The sequence below is a fragment of the Coturnix japonica genome, chromosome 4 (assembly GCF_001577835.2).
Source record: "Coturnix japonica isolate 7356 chromosome 4, Coturnix japonica 2.1, whole genome shotgun sequence".
NCBI classification, from domain to species: Eukaryota; Metazoa; Chordata; class Aves; order Galliformes; family Phasianidae; genus Coturnix; species Coturnix japonica.
Window position 1 is genome coordinate 39397398 of NC_029519.1, and position 16973 is coordinate 39414370.

The 16973-nt window shown below is 34.0% G+C and overlaps 1 protein-coding gene across 7 annotated transcripts in view; it reads left to right on the forward strand.

Moving 5' to 3' along the window:
* The window catches only part of WDR17 (WD repeat domain 17), a 42207-nt gene that overhangs the window by 23073 nt on the left and 2161 nt on the right, over positions 1–16973 (forward strand). For 5 of the 7 annotated variants that reach the window (XM_015861778.2, XM_015861780.2, XM_015861782.2 and 2 more), the window contains 19 exons: positions 743–829; positions 2436–2600; positions 2925–3127; positions 3210–3359; positions 3457–3587; positions 5057–5182; positions 6712–6867; positions 7123–7187; positions 7587–7719; positions 8721–8812; positions 9522–9621; positions 10659–10798; positions 12463–12483; positions 13673–13784; positions 14413–14554; positions 14641–14743; positions 15698–15799; positions 16239–16334; positions 16515–16698. In XM_015861778.2, coding sequence (XP_015717264.1) covers positions 743–829; positions 2436–2600; positions 2925–3127; positions 3210–3359; positions 3457–3587; positions 5057–5182; positions 6712–6867; positions 7123–7187; positions 7587–7719; positions 8721–8812; positions 9522–9621; positions 10659–10798; positions 12463–12483; positions 13673–13784; positions 14413–14554; positions 14641–14743; positions 15698–15799; positions 16239–16334; positions 16515–16698 — 2308 coding nt within the window. Of the gene's footprint in view, positions 1–742; positions 830–2435; positions 2601–2924; positions 3128–3209; positions 3360–3456; positions 3588–5056; positions 5183–6711; positions 6868–7122; positions 7188–7586; positions 7720–8720; positions 8813–9521; positions 9622–10658; positions 10799–12462; positions 12484–13672; positions 13785–14412; positions 14555–14640; positions 14744–15697; positions 15800–16238; positions 16335–16514; positions 16699–16973 lie in introns of those variants that run through there. The other 2 variants (XM_015861779.2, XR_001555007.2) reach the window with 2 other exon arrangements.

Below are 16973 nucleotides of genomic sequence, written 5' to 3' on the forward strand. Positions count from 1 at the left end.
ATTCGGAATATTCTGATCTCCTATATTTGCTAGGATATATTTTTTTAGGGTCTCAAGAATTATAATAAAGGAACTGTTTCCAAAAGCAATAGTAGCTATGACATTTTGATATTGAAGCCTGTTCATAAGTTTTATTTAGCAAAGAGTATTCTTTGTTTTTTATTTGTATAGCAGAAGCTGTTCATAAGCTATTGCTCTTTATCTTCATTGTTTTGTGTTTTGTTTTTTAGTTTTGTTAGGAGTCACAATTATAGAAGACTATTTCCTATTTATTATTATAGAAGGATAATAGTTTCTTTGCAAAAATTATCAAATGCCAAGAATTTGGTGTATTGTGTTTCAGTACCATTAAAAATCTTTTCCTTTCAGCTCTTTCAAATCTTTTTCTTTCAACTCAAATCTAAGAAGAAGAGGAAAAACTTTATATTCTAGACAAAAATAAATCTTTTAAAAATATCTGTTCATACCTGTTGTATCACCATGACTTAGATTTTGGCCTGTAAGAATTCTACAGGAAGGGAGGTACCACAGCGTAAAAATTTTACAGCTCCTTTGGAGGAATGTTTTATAAATCATGAAGTCCAATTAAATGTTTTGCTGGGAAATACGTAGTACTGTAGCTGAAGGGCAGGAGTAAAAAACTTCTTTCTGTATACTTTTGTTGCTGTCTGGCTTATTTGCATAGAATCAAACATGACTTTTGGATAGCCTACTCATAATATTCTATTGTAATTGGTTTCAGTATTATTCGAACCATTGATGGCAAGGTTCTTCACAAGTACAAACACCCAGCTGCAGTGTTTGGCTGTGACTGGAGTCAGAACAACAAGTGAGTGGAAAAATACCCCTGATAAGTGAGACTATTTACTATTGAAATGGATTGCCAGCAACTTTACATTCACAGTAGTGTATTTCATTGCCCAGAATGCTAATTTTTTTTACACAGACTCCTTAATAAATTCCTAAAGAATATATGTTTAAACTAGAAGAAGGAAAAACAAATGCTGATCATGATGCCATTTAATAGCAAACCAATATGACTAGGCATTATGTAATCTGTTTGGAAAATGTATATACTGTGATTAAGCAGTATAGGCATGAGGATCTCTTAAACTACCATTGAATATGCTAGACATCCACTAGGGTACCATATTATGCCTGGGCCAGTAAGTTTCTATCTCTCAGATGGTAATTATTTCTGGGAAAACCATTACAATGCAAAATATGTCTTTCAGTTCTGGCAGCTTTTGTGGTACTGCCTTAAATGGTAGAATCATGCTGTTAGATCCTTCTCACTAAAAAGCTTAATATAACAAATTTAATGCACTTTAATACATGTCTAATTCTTGCCAACTGTCCAAATCTCTGAATACTTTATGCTACATTGATAGTGATAAATACCCATAAGTAGCTATAATCAAATTTGCATCTAGAGAATTGTGGCTGTTCTTTAAAGTGTCATTAGAAGGAGACCAGTATGTGTCTACACTTTGAAGAATAGTTGATAATGCTTCTGTGACTCTATAAATAATGAATATAGCTGAATAAGAGCCGTGTATCTATTAGAGTTCTTAAATCATTCTATTAATTCACATATTCAGTTTGAAAGCAACTGCCTGAAGGTGAATCAAAGCATAATATGAAGAAACTCTTATGTTAAAATTTAAATTGTTTGTACATCATGCAATATTATAAACAGATAATAAGCATTGAAAAACAACGTATGGCAGCATTTACCCTGATGACAAAAAAAAGTGTAGTATTTGAAAAACTGAATATATCAATATAAGACTTTAAAGTAACTTGGTAAAGAATTCTTTGTGAATACCCAGAGTACTAATAAATATTGGAGTTCGTATGAGCGAATTTAAAATAATGCCTTAGTAAGGCTGTTTTTTGCCTCTTCCCTGAATTTTGTCAGTTTGTTTCTTGGTGGGTTTCCTAATGTGTATTTTGTTTAATGGCATCTAGGAAATCTGAAAAGAGGCTTCTGTCTTAGGCCTTACACTCCTTGAATTCTTGTTTCACTCTCCCCTACTTTATATGTAGAAATAAAATTTTGAAACCTGGGTGTTGAGATAAATGAATCCTCACAGTCTATAGATTTCCTTCACATTCTTTTTACTCTGTATTTCATTAAATCATAAATCAGCAGTAATTCACCTAGTAATAGTTATATTCTGAGTTCTGAATACAATATACTCACTATATTCAGAAATGCTTGATTAGACTACTGTACATCTCCATCTTTTTTTTATTTCATCTATTTCATGGGGTTGTCACTCAATGGCATTATAAAGAGACAGAAGACAAGCAAAAATGAATTACTTTTAAAAGTAAATTGCAAAATATGTATCATATTTATTTTTAAACTCCAAAACCATGAGGACTTATGTGATTCCAGTGACTAATGATATATTATTTTTATTTTGCAGAGATATGATAGCTACTGGTTGTGAGGATAAAAATGTTCGTGTTTATTACTTGGCAACTAGCTCTGATCAGCCACTGAAAGTTTTTACTGGACATACTGCAAAGGTGTTTCGTGTACGTTGGTCTCCTCTGAGAGAAGGAATCCTGTGCAGTGGCTCTGATGATGGGTGTGTATTTCTGAACTGTGAGAAGATCCCAAGCACTGGGCTATTAGAATGACTTTTAACATTTGTACTCTTGTTGCCACTGGCTCTTTAAGAAGCTCTGTGGATAATGGATAATTCAGATCTCTCTGCAGGTCAGATTCAGAATGCTGGCCATTGACTCTAGCCTCTTTTATAATTGCCTTTTGTTAAGTAATAATATTTTATAATTACTTTTGTAAAGATATTGCAAATAAATATTCTGAAGCTTAGAATATTGCTAAAGTAGAGAGAGTCATATTTTGGTAGATAATTTAATGAGCATAGGTCTTTTGTATCCTGTTTCAGTACTGTTCGAATATGGGATTATACACAGGATGCTTGTATAAGTATTCTTAGTGGACATAAAGCTCCAGTGCGAGGACTGATGTGGAATCCTGAAATTCCATACCTTCTGGTATCTGGCAGTTGGGACTATTCCATTCAAGTCTGGGACACAAGAGATGGAACGTGCTTGGATGCTGTTTATGATCATGGTGCAGATGTATATGGTAATATTTAAAATACACTTTATTTCTGTATTAAAATGAATTTTAAATATTTGACCACACTTTTAAATTCTGTCTCCACTAGGATTAACATGTCATCCTAGTCGACCATTTACTATGGCATCATGCTCTCGTGACTCTACTGTGAGACTTTGGTCATTGACACCACTTATAAATCCTCTACCGATAAATATCTTAGCAGATAAATGCTGGGATGAGGTTATTGGTAATATAGGTAAGCAGACTGCATATATAATTGTTTAGATATTGTACATGTTACTGTACTTAAAATTATGTATGCATATATAATTTCTAAATATTTTCTGTATTAGATCGTGCTGTAGAATCTGGTGCTCCTCCTTTGCTGTGTGGTAAAGTTTCCAGAGATATTAAGCAAGAAGTAGAAAAGATGATAGGAAATACTCGAGAAGAAAAACTAAGATGGTTTTCAGAATGTTTTTCAGTAAGTATTCTACAGACTTAAGGATCATTGCAACACCTTGAGGATGTTAGATAACATAAGGTTGACAGTTTGTCCTGCTTTCTCCTCTGAAGTCAGCCTCCAAAACTAAGGATAGAAATTATAATTTTCTGTTGAATAAAATGAAAATATGTTATATATTGAACTACACTGAATTCCTATTCTAGTCTGCGAAAGGGTTGCTGGATAAGGTTTAAACTGCCTAAGTCTGTGTAATACTGAATTGCTGTATTACCTCCTGGCAGCTGTAGATGTGAACCACTTTTGCCCCAGAGGCTGTCTATTGACTGTTTTGTTGCAAAATAAAGTTTCCTTTAAATCACTGCAGCTTTTTGGTGCAGTTGAGTTAACATTATCAACTCCTGTATCCCTGTGATTATTTACTGCATGTGGGCTGAAATTGAGGTAGAAAAAGGGCAAAAATATCTTAGAATTACACTTCGTGTGAGATGAGTACGCTGATCTGCAGAGATCTAGTTCATGCAAAATTTTTGTATGCTTTGATTTCTGGCTAAATTTTAGGGTATGATGCTGAAACACCCTTCCTCAATTACAAATCCTGAAATTTCCTGACCATTCCATAGAAGTGTTCTTATACAATTCCTTGTTTGATGAAAGTGCTACATTTTGATGTCCTATGTTAATTCTAGAGCAAAACTATTTCAAAACATTAGAATTTTCAGAGAACAAATTTTTCTCATCAGCTGTGTTTGGTTTTTGAGTCCAGCACCTGCTTAAACTACTGTGAGTAGGTTCCTCTGGGTAGCTTCCTTCAGGTCAAAGGCTTAATGATTTTTTTTTATTATTATTTTTTTTTTGTAAGCTTTTTTAACTACTTAGTCCCTTCAGGAATTAATTCAATATTAAGCTATCATCTTCCTTTTTTTACAGAGGGAAAGACTGAAATACTAGAACAGTGTAAATGTTTAAAATTTTATGGAAATTCCCCACAAAATATCACTGCAACCTGTAGAAGCTCATGTGTACTGGTGCACCAGACATCTCTTTTTTTTGAGTTTTAATGTAGTAAACTGGATTTTGTGTTGAACTCTATTTTTTTATTTATTTTTTTTTGGTTAACCTGACTCATGCCTTTCTTCCACAAAAGACAGTAAACAACTTCTTGAATAGCTATTGCAACCCATCAGATATTGTTTTATGCCTGTGCTAATTGCAACAGAGCTTGTACCCACTTGGAAACAAAAGGGGAAGCTCTAATGGTGAGCCTTCAGCTGTAACTGTACATAAGCAAATACTTTGATTCATGAGTCTTATGATATCTTTTGTTTTCAGAAATGAAGGAGTTTTATTGAGTGTCATAGTAAATCTTCCAATAGTAAAATGGTCTGGAGTTTTATTTCTCGGCAAGCATTTTTTAAGGCCTTTACAAGTTTCATTTCTCTTGAATGTTATTGTAATACAACTTTCTTTTTCATCCATAACAATTTCAGCCTCCAGGAGGCAGCAAAAATTTGTGGGATTTAGTTGCTGTAATAAAAGGACGGGATGATAGTCTGCTTCCACAAAATTACCGCAAAGGAATTATGCATATCAAACATCTTGTTAGATTTAAAATGGTAAGTGAAACATAAATGTTATGAGAAGATTGTTAATAACCTGTTTAGTATCTCACTCTTAAAATAGTACGTAGTTTTTTTCCAAAGGATTACAACTTATTTCATGTCTGAAAATTTTTGTGCAATGTCAGTTCTCTACTCAATACTGATCTGTTAGAATAGTGGCTTCTAGGTAAGTCTGTAGTGATTTGATAAATACTATATTAAAATTCTAAGCTTTATATGTGTATTTTATATTCAGTAAAGTAAAATTCTTTGGTTAGATAAATCCAGAGTTTATAGTTGTGTCCAGATGAGGGACGGGGGTATTCATGTGTGAAAATGGAGGAGAGGCAGCAGAAATGGGCTGTCTGGAAGGAGCAGAAAAGCAAGAACCTGTCATTAATGGAGTTACGCAGCTTTAGACTGACTTAGACAGGAACATGCAATTCCAGAACCAGGAATCATCTGTAGATACATATATTAAAAGTCAATCAGATGTACAGTTTGTACAGAATATGGAGATGTGGTTCTTTTAGGGACTTCTCAGGGAAACTAAACAATCCCATGTTCTAATGACTGAGTTGGAAATAGAGGAAAGTGATTTGTGTGAATCAGGCCATGCTTTAACTGCAAAGGACTAAATACCTACTGGGTATTATGTGATGTTTGCTATTATATGCAAAAAAAAAAAAAGTCTCTTTTGCATAAGACACCAGACTCTTATTAAGGAGTAGCTTTTCATATCTTAAGGCTCTGGTGATAGATGTTTTTTTTATTGCAGATATTAACTGTAATTATAGCAGCTACGTAGTAAGAAAAAGTGAGATAGTTTGGTTTGTAAGTAAAACAACAAAATAGTTTGTTTTTCTCAGCAGCTGACATTGCCAAAGTAAACTAAAGGTAGACAACTGCAATTGCAAAGAATGGTTGTGGTTCATTCAATACTGTATATGCTGAAATATAAGTGTATGAAGAGCTAAATGTGCTCTTGTGTGCATTTATGGTAGTGTTTAAAAATTGTAATATGAAATGCGACAGGGTTTTTTTTATTGCATTCGGAATTAGTTGTGATCCTTTTGCAACTTATTTCTCAGACTCTGCCAGCTAGAGAAATTTAGTCTTACCTCCTAAACCAATATAGAAATTACAGTTGTTAGAAATACCAGTTATTTGTTTGTCATATGGTAAGCGGGGTGTGATAGAACTTTAAACCCACTGTCTTTATTGACTTTCAAATAAAGAAAGAAGAGTAATAAGTATGATTCCCAGTAATACGCTAATCTCAAAATAGAGAGATGTTTGTAATGGACATTTGTGTGAGTTAATATTGCATGTGAGAGTATGGTTGAGAATGAAACAAAAATATGTAAAAGATTGAAGGAGATAAGAAGGAAAGTCTATATCATATTCTGAGAAGAATTTTTATCTTAAGTTATAGCTTTTGTATTCCACTGTAATGCATTCTTGAGAATACTTATTTTCATCATAGCAAACTAACTGGATTCTTTCTTTTTTTTTCTCTTTAATTTACTCTCTTTTTTTATCAGTCTGAAGCTCATGAGCTGACAGCAGTAAAAATGTCCAAGTTTGGAGATGGTATTGGTGCACCAAGCAAAAAGGAAAGGCTTAAAGAAGCTGCAGAAATTCATTTAAGATTAGGACAAATTCAGCGGTATTGTGAACTGATGGTAGAGCTTGGAGAGGTAAAATATCAGAACATTACTGATGATGATTATAATGAAGATTATGAAAACCAGCTGGCATAGCAACAAAAGGGAAAATGAATCTTGAAAAGTGATCTTGCTCCAGTTATATTGTTTTTAACATACAAAGACTAGTCTGTAGCTCATTACTTTAACTTTTTGACAAATATATTGTAATGGAAGAAATATAATTAAAGATACAGTTCTTTCCCAAAGTACAATCATCAGGAAAAACATATTGCTGCTTTCTTCTAGTGGGATAAAGCTCTCTCAGTTGCACCGGGTGTATCGATGAAATATTGGAAGAAGTTAATGCAAAGGTAAAATGATGAAAATACAGTGTTGAGTTGTAGCTTCTGTACTTAAAGTAACATAAACTAGTAGTAAGATTAAATACTAGTATTAGTAGTAATTGGCTTCTGTTACAACACTCTAGCAATGTACTTTTTTTTTTTTAGTAAGCTTTGGCCTGAAACTGTCAGGGACTTCAAGTGTGATTGTAGACATCAAGTTAAAAACTTAAGCATAAACTACAGGTTTAACTTGAAACTTTGTCTGGTAGAATGCAGTATCCTTAAAGCTTGCATCTTCTGGGATTTGGAAATGCAGATGGGTTTCAATTAACTTTATATAACCTCATTTAATACCTATACCGTAATGTTTAGTGGTCAGTTATATATGTAGATCTTTCTTGTTTGTTTATTCATTTGTTTAATTAGGAGAGCTGACCAGTTAATTCAGGAAGGAAATGATGATGTTATCCCATACTGTATAGCTACTGGAGATGTGAAGAAAGTAGTTGCTTTCTTTACTTCAAGAGGTCAGCTTAAAGAGGCTCTACTTGTTGCGCAGGTATTTTTACGTATGCCAGTGTATGTAATAGCATTTAGCTATTCATTTCTGATTCTGAAGATGGCAAGGATATTTAAAAGGCTAACTGTTCAATTTTGTAAAATTGCTAAATAATGCAACTCTGTTTTTTTTTTACTTCTGTTCCCACTTTTTACTAAGAAATCATAAAAATGTATCTCATACTGATTTTCTTTAAGCCTGATTCTTCTAAATTGCAATGAGGCAGCTATAATAAAAACTGATTATTAGTGCCAGGTTAAAGTAAAAAGTGTATATAACTTGATTTTTATCATTCTGTTCTTATAAGTCTCTGAGAGTTTCTCATGTTTTTCCATCAAAGCCTTAGTTATGCTTCTTCCTCCAGAATCTTAGGGTGAAATTATTCAGCTGCTGTAGTAGTAAATGTAGGAAATCAGCACTTGTATTCAGGTAACCTCTTAAATTAATGTAATAAAGCAGTACAAGTATGTGTGTAAATGCAAGTTAAAGGGTATGAAAAACATGAAAGACTGGTAATTCATTTCCATTTATCCCTGTTCCTTTATTCTGAGTAATTTTTGCCTGCTTTATACAGTTTCTTAAACTGTCAAAGAAAAAAAAAAAAAAGGCTTTGCTTGTGCTGCTTTGGCTTTTCCAGATTTGCTGGCATGCCTACTAAACTATGTCCATGGATTTCATCCTCTAGTCACTGTCATTTGTTCCTAGGGGGAGTAAAAAGTCTAGCTAGCAGCCCTCACTGTCCATTTAAAGCTGATTCAAAAGCTGAAAGAAGTGTTTTCAAATTCATAGAAAGGAAGAGATCACTTGCTTTGGTAATTCTGTTGTGTAGCTGAATAAAACCAGGCTAAAATTTAGCTATCAATGGGTTTGTTGATTTAAACATTTCTTTTTGCTATACTTGGGCTTTGCAAGAATGTTTAGAGAGCTCAGATTTATTCTTATTGAAAATCACGTTACTGGTTATAATTGACATTTTAATCTGTCTCTTTATTCTCTTCCAGGCTGCTTGTGAGGGAAATATGCAAATGTCATCGCTCTCCACAATGAGTGGAGATCACAATTCTGATTTAAACAATACAGATGATTATAACGTGTAAGTTGTTGTAATTTATAAGTGAAATCTTCAAGTAGAATAAACCTTAGTAGTTTAATTTGGAACCAGCAATACAGAATTTGACAACAAAGTATTACATCTTCTAGTATTTATCTCATGGAGCCAACTGTCTACTGATGGATGTTATGCTGTTTAATCTCCTCCGTATTGCCCCTTTCTGCCTGGTTGTTGTTTTTTTTTTTTTCACATATATGTATTACAGTTACAAGGAGCAATCCTACATGCTTAAATATGTCTTTAAAATTTTAGTTTTGTTTCATTAGAACTTTTGGAAAGTGTAGAGTAAGTTTCATTATTCAATAATATCTAAGAGACTATATTTTATGCATCTTCTGAAAGCTTGGAAGCTTGGAGTCTGTGTAGTTAATTCATTACTTTCATAGGTTTTAAGCAGTTGGAGCAAAACTTAGGCAGTATTCACTAGAGCAGGAGGAATATCCATGTATTTTATTTCCTCAGTCTGAGGCATTTCTGTACTGGTGTTGATTTTGTGAAACTAATCCACTTGAATGTGTATCAGCAAAGATGGATTCAGTTCAAACTAGTAACATTTTTTTACTACTGTGTCGATATTTGTAATTCAGATATAGAAATTTCAGGATACAGAAGCAAACTTGTATTTAAATTCAGTGCCAAACAACTCTGACCTTGAAGAGATTTTACTGAATTCATATGTTGTTAACTGCAGGCTTCTTCAGAAGGTCAATGAGGAACTGGCAGAATGGTATTTCCAAGATGGCAATGCAGTGCTTGCCGCATGTTGCCATCTGGCTGTTGAAAACATAGAGGTAACTTCTCATTTATTTTTTGTTTATTCTTTTTAACTCTTTATTTGCATTAAGGCCAACATTCACTTTTTATAACACCATATATTATGTGGTTTGTTTTGTTTTTCCAAATGTGTGTGCTGCATTCTAAATTCTACCAGTTACACTTGTTTTAGCTTTATATTTCTTTATATGATCTTGATCTTTACAATATTGAAGGTAGTGGTAAAATCCCGTATTTTTGTTTTTTAATTTCAAATTTTTCTCATAAAGTTTTTTTCAGAAGGAATGCTTCCTGATTATTTCCATACAAACAACAACAGATACAAAGAGCACAATAGCACTGTTTGATAGAGCAAATTCTCAGCTATGGAATGCTTTTTATTGCTATCATTAGCTGTTTTCTCCAGTGATGAACAAGAGCTTGCATGCCATGCTTGTAACAGTCTGGACTAGTGGAGGTGACCTGGTGTTGCCACTGCTGAGAAGTCCCACACAGCTCTTCACTGTGCTAATATCTGCTGTTTGGTTTCCACAAGCATGCAGCAAGCATAAGTGAATGTCAATAGGTGCATTTTTTTTATTATTTTTTTTTTCCACATAGAGGAATTAAATCTTACATCTTTGCTTCATGTGCAATTCCATGTCAGATGCCATTTTGTCAGCCTACCCCTCTGCTGCCATCTGATACACATCAAAAACGTTTCATGGGATACTGGTGGTGAAATATTCCAAATACTGCTGTCCTTTCCTAGATATTAACAAATATGATAGTGATTCCTGTATGTATGAAGTTTAATCTCTTTGATCAAACGAAGGAAGTATCTGCAAAAGGAAATCTAAAAGATTATTTGAAAACTGATTGACACTTGGTACATAATTACTGACTCATTCAAGAGGCCTAAATTTTATATGAAAAATTTATTTAATTAATGCTTCTTTTAAAAAAATTTCCTTTTGTAAAAAGGCAGTCTTGTAAATGAATGTCATGTGCTGAACATGGTGAATCCTCAAGAATAATTGTGTCCTTTAATGATACAATTTTTTCATTGAGCAAGCTTGCAATGGCAAACCTGATTCGTGGAAATGAACTGGAGTTGGCAATCAGTGTGGGTACTGTCTTAGGAGAAAGTGCAGCGCAAGCAACACATTATGCCCTAGAATTGCTAGCAAGAAAATGTATGACAGTAACAACATGGTAAGAATTTTTTACTCCACAGAAGATTTGTTTATTCCCCTCCCCTGAAAAAATAATGGTGTGTCTCATACTGAAACTTATATACCCCAGGCCACTGTTGAGTAGGTAGATTTCTGATTGAATAAGAATTGCACCTGTGAAGCACAGAGAATGCAAACAAATCTACTTTAACCTCAAAATACATTGTGTGAAAGTAAGAAAACAGTTCTTGTCATTTACACTGTGAAAAGCACTGAAAAAGTTAGGTATCTATTTGGGCTCTAATTAGCATAGTAAGTCCTAATCTGTACAGAGTAAAAGTGACTGCTTTGGACAAAGTAAGGCTAATACTGAATTACAAAGTCAAAAGTCAGTGAAGTTTAAGAAGGATCTGCAAAGTGATTTTAAGTACTTGTCTGACAATTTAAAATCACGAGAGACTGAAGAATTACTTTATACTGATATTGGATACACAGGTATCTGACAAAATTTAAAGATGAAAAAGGATTACTGTTTAATGATGGAGGAGTAGGTTATTCCTCTGTTGCATACAAGGAAAGTTCATTTCTCCCCTAGATTTTTATCTTCTTTCTTGTAGTGGCTTTACTTTGAAAGATGTTTTTGGACTGTTGTCTACCAATAAAACAAAATATTGCTAAGATATATTTGGCAGCTGTGTGGTATTTCAGAATTAACATTCATGTATTTAAACGGGCATGATTGAGCCTTAGTTTTCCTCCTGAACTTAGAATTTGTTCAGGCAAATAAAGAGAGATTCATGAGTCTCTCCGTATTTTGTAATAGAGATACTGACAGCATAGCTGCGCATCCTTTGGTTTTCTGTGTTTGTGTGGTCACGCATGGGAAAGGTGGAGCTTAAGAGCCTTTGAGCTTATTTGAAGGGCTCACTTCTTTATACAGGCTCTTGTTTGTAAGGATAGCCATCATCAGGAAACATTTCATTTCAGAGAAACAATGTAGATACCTCAAGGAATATCAGAAGGTTGATTACTAATAAAATCAATTTCTGATGGAATGTTTTTAGAAATGCTCGAAAATGATTTGATTGATTCTTAAGGGCTATATTATATATAACACAATTTGAGGCCACTGTATTGAGTATTCCTTTGAATTTTTTAATGAACATTTGATTTCAGTTTTCAGCTGAGCAGTTTCTAAACAATTAAAAAAAAACAAAAACAAAAAAAAACCCATTATTGGTTATGTAGGTGATTATTTTTTCCAACCACCCTGCCATAAACAGGGTTGCCACTCACTAGCACTGACTGCCCAGGGCCCCATTGAACCCAACCTTGAATGCCCCCGGGGATGGGGCATCCACAGCTTTTTCTGGCAACCTTTTCCAGTACCTCACTGCTCTCTGAGGTCTTTAAAATTTGTGAAATATAGTATATATTCTCAGTCTTTTTGTATCTTGGGGAAGTGGCTATTTCATGGTAATAGTATAAGATGTTTTCCAAGACCTTTTGCCATTAGGTTTGTTAGATAGCAAAAGGTAATGGAAAAAAATTCTAATGTTATTCAAGTAGGCTTATCTGATTCTTGGATTTGCTGTTGTTATTTAGTTACTTCCTATTTGAATTTTCCTATGTATTCAAAGTAAGAATATGAAACAAAAATTTGTTCAAGATCTGTTCATTACTGTTTCAATGTCTTCCTTTTAGCCTTCCTTCACTTGGATACAGGTATTTTGCTTGTTTCTAGAAAGAGAGAGAAGTGTGTAACTTTACTAATGCTGAAAATAAGTTCCATGTCCTCATTAGTTAATCACAGTCAGTGCTGGAATGTAGGATAAAAAGCAATTATAAATATTGGACAGGAACTTAACATTTTTTAAGCCAAAGACTGCATTCTGAAAACTCATGTGAACTCAGTGAGAGCTTTTGCCTTACACAGGGACAAGTCAGTCTTGAGGCCCATAGGAGAAATGATGCTTGCATGAACAGGAGAGCCAAAGATCCAACAGAATAATCAGTTGTTAAAAGCTTAATCTAGTTTTTTGGTTTTTTTTAAGTAGATGATTAATATTTTTATGCGTGCTTTCTCCTGATGCTTCTTGTTATTGAATTAAACAAGAAGTAAAGAACATGTTAGGAGTGTCAGATTGCTAAAGCACATTTTTTTCTGTTCTGAAGCATGAAAATGGGTGTCCAGTTCCTGTGCTGCATAATCTCTTCTGTAATATTGCAGAAGTTGTAGCCATTCCAAATGACTGAGTGATGCTTTATGCTGATGTTCTGGTGCTCTAAAAGCTTTTTACCCTCCTGAGTTCTCAAAGTTTTACAGAGAATGTGCTTTCATGACAGAGTTACACTAATGTCTTTCTTACAACTTGGAATGATCCTATTCTCTCTTCCCTTCCCTGTTCACGTATTCCTGCATCTCAGTTTGAGATGGTTTTGACACACAGGTGTTAAATTCAACTAACTAAAACCACAGAAAAATAATGTATGCTTTACCCCAAAAAGATTAATAGATTTTTGTTTTGTTGATTTATTTACTTATTTATTTTGCAAGGCAGTGACTTGAATCTTCCTACCTTGTGCTGATAAGAGTATCAGAGGAAGGGGTGATGGAGAATCACATGAGAGATGGGAAATCAGGATCAGAATGATAGAGGAATGGAAAGGGAGATAGCAGGGAAGCAAGAAGTAGAACCTCCCCCTTTAGGCTTTTTTAGGAAGTTGCTGATAAGAATTTTAAGCGTTGTTTATTTCACCAAAAATAGACTCAGACTTAGTTACCTTGTTGCTTTTGCTCTCATCTGAAAGTAGCTGCTTTGTTTGTGTTCTTCCATAAACTAGAAAGAATGTGAGTTTCCTTCTATATTACAAACCATTAAGAGTAACTGTATCTTGTCTTGTGTTTATGCAGGGACTTAGCAGCTGATCTTCTTATGATGATTCCTGATAATAAACTGCAGTTGATAAAACTTTGTGCTTTTTATCCTGGATGCACAGCTGAAAGAAATGACCTACATGAAAAGGTAAAGTGAAATAGAATTCACCTAGTGTTAACAGAGTTTATGTATTAATTTGTTTCTTAATTTCAGAACATTTAAGGCTAAGGCCAAATAAAATTGTAAGATGATTTTCTTATACGTTGTATACTTAATCTTGTTTTCTGCTTTGTGCAGTGTTTCCATGGCACAGGTTACTTCCATAAGTAGCTTATGATCATCAGAATTACTTGTTTGTAGGGGTTCGTAGCCTCCTTGTCACTTATGTGTTTCCTAAACAGATCTTGGTAGGGCATCTTTATCTACTACCCTGAATTTACATCTTACATCTGTAACCTCTTTAAATCCTCGTTTCCCCTCTTTTCATTAGTGAGGGAGTCTGCACCACTAACTCCCTTAATGTTCCATATCTATTAAGCAGTAGTAAAAAGTTCACAATCATTAACAATGGAAACAGATATTAATCATGTCAAAGTTAGGGAAGCATCTGCATTGTTCTCTTGTCTAAGTGGCTTTCTTAATGCCTAATAAATGGAGGTATATCTTTCAAACATCTCTTTAGAGAGAGATTGATCTTAATGTTATGTATTTTTGTGCATCTCAGATAACTCTTTAAGTATTATAATAATTCTTTAGCAAAATCGTTGTTTTCTAGTGTAACCTTCCCAATGTAGAAGAATGTATGCGATTGGCAGAAACAACTGAGGCAGACGGTGATATATTTGAAACTATAAAGTACTATCTGCTAAGCAGTGAACCAGAAAAAGCTCTCCCTATTGGCATTCAGTATGTGAAAGGTACTTGAACGAAAAAACTTTTTAAAGCACAATTAATTTGTATAGCTTCTCTCCTCAATTGTTTTTTTTTCTTTATTTTTGAACAGAGCAACTCTGTGGCTCAGATTGGACTTTAGATTCAGTCTGTCCTTACCTTGACCTTCTAAGTTACATTCGCACTGAACAATTAATGTTGAGTAACTGTACACAGTGAGTATGTTTTCCATATTTATAAAAGTGGAAATTTTACTTAAAGAAACTTCTGGAACTAAGAAAAACATCTATAGGTACAAACTGTTATCATTTTTGTTGACCAGAAGAGTGGTACAAACAGATTGGAAGCAATAGGTTAGTTCCCAGCCTGGAGAACTCAATGTGGAATTTTCCTAGATTTTCAGGGTTTAGCAAAAAGAATGAAAGAGATTTGCCTGCTGCTTTCACAGGCATTTATGGTGGGTTAGTCAATGTTGGTCTTATTTGGAGAAGCTCACTTTGCTTAGTTCTTGTTTCGGTTTTTTGCAGAAAAAGAGCAGTGGTAGCACACACAATGTGTTTTTATGTTAAAGTGTTAAGGAAACTCAAGCTGTCAGTCTTCAAATTAACTCTAAAATAGTTAGATTGCTGTGTTTCACCGTTCATTAAAAGATGGCTTAAACTAGGCCTGGATGTCTGCACAGATGAATATGAAGAACTAAAATGAGCAGAAAGCTTAACTCTTGTGTGTGGGGAAGACTGACAGTACTTAAGACCATGCAAATATGGAGCAGTTTTATTTAAATTTTAACATTTTATTGTATTGAAAGGTCTGAGTACCACTGTTTTTGTTACATTATGTGACTGGGCTTATAAATGTATCTATGTTAAAACGTAATAGCGCTTGGTTTAGTGGGAAATTTTGGTGATAGGTTGATGGTTGGACCAAATGATCTTAGAATTCTTTTCCAACCCTAGTGATTCTGTGATTCTATATCAGTATAATGCAGATGGAATGTAGTAACAGTTACATCACACGGAAACGAAAAGTAATTAGCAGGTGTGTATTCCCTATGGAAGGTGGACTGATAAGATAGGTTTTAAAATTGTGTATTTGAATGTGTGAGTATTATGTTTTTTTTTCCAAATGCTTGAAGTCATTGTTCATGATTAATACTTGTTCATTTATAGATTTCGGAATGAGTTGCTAATTTTGTGTGGTTACATCGGTGCTTTACTTGCTATCAGAAGACAGTACAATAGCATTGTACCTGCACTTTATGAATATACAAGGTAATATTATGATTTTAGTAACACTGAAACCTCAGTTCCTTTTATGGTATGTGCTACAGGTAGACCATGTTTCTCCACAAATAGCGTGAGGTCCCAGTTCTGTGATAAATTATAGTGGTGTACCTTTGCCTTCTGCAGAGCTGCCTTTACTCTGTTTGTGCATCATGAAAATACAAGATTTTGAGTTAGTTCAGCAAGTTGTGAATTAATTATTTCAATAAAACACTTGGCTGTGTAAGAAAAACTAGTCTGTAGGTGAGCATTTGAAAGAAAAGTTATATCTTATATCTAGTAATATTTCTGTGGCTTCATAGTGGTGACTGTCATGAGGGATCAAATGATAAAGTTGTATAAAAAATAGTTTAATGTTATATGTTTTTCTTTCAAGAAAATATGCATTGTTAGAATTAATTTGGACTTCATTTTCATTCCTTTTCAGCCAGCTTTTAAAAAGACGGAAAGTATCTGTACCTTTGGAAATTACGCAGCTCTCTGAGGAATTAGGTGCGTGGAGAGCCTTCACTCAGTCAACCAAGTAGGTGGAAACAAAATTAGTATGATGATTCTACTAGCATTTAAATGCTTTGTTATGAGTTCAATATTATCTCCCCCCATAAAATCTTTAATATAAAGTTTTAAATGTTTTGTGGATATTAGTTTCCAAAGCAAATTATGATGTGTGGCTGAAAAAAATAGTTTTTTCCTTTTTTTACAGACCTACCAATGAATTGCCATGCACCCCACCATCTGAGTCACAGAAAAAAGTGTATTCAGTACTGGTATCGCGAATACAAGAGGAGCCTCTGAAAGGAATGATTGGGCCTGACTGTGTCACTGGGTCAAATCTTCCCAGTCATTCAGATGTTCACATCTCTTGTTTGACAGGGCTAAGAATACAGGTACGGTTCCAGAGAGCCAAAGTAACCCACCTTGGTGTTAAAACTGAGTATCTATGAGGTTACCAGAAATCTAAGGTACATTCCATCATGTACAAAGAATATTTTCCTTATTTTCCTTATTATCACAGTAGCTGAAGTTAAAGATAAGGACAAGTGCTGAGATCTGCTATATAAATAAGACTACATAAAGAATTGTCCAGCCAAGTAATTTCCCAGTTTACCAGTTCAAAACTTCTTAGTTTTCATGGGGGGTAAAAAAAAAAAAAAAAAAAAAA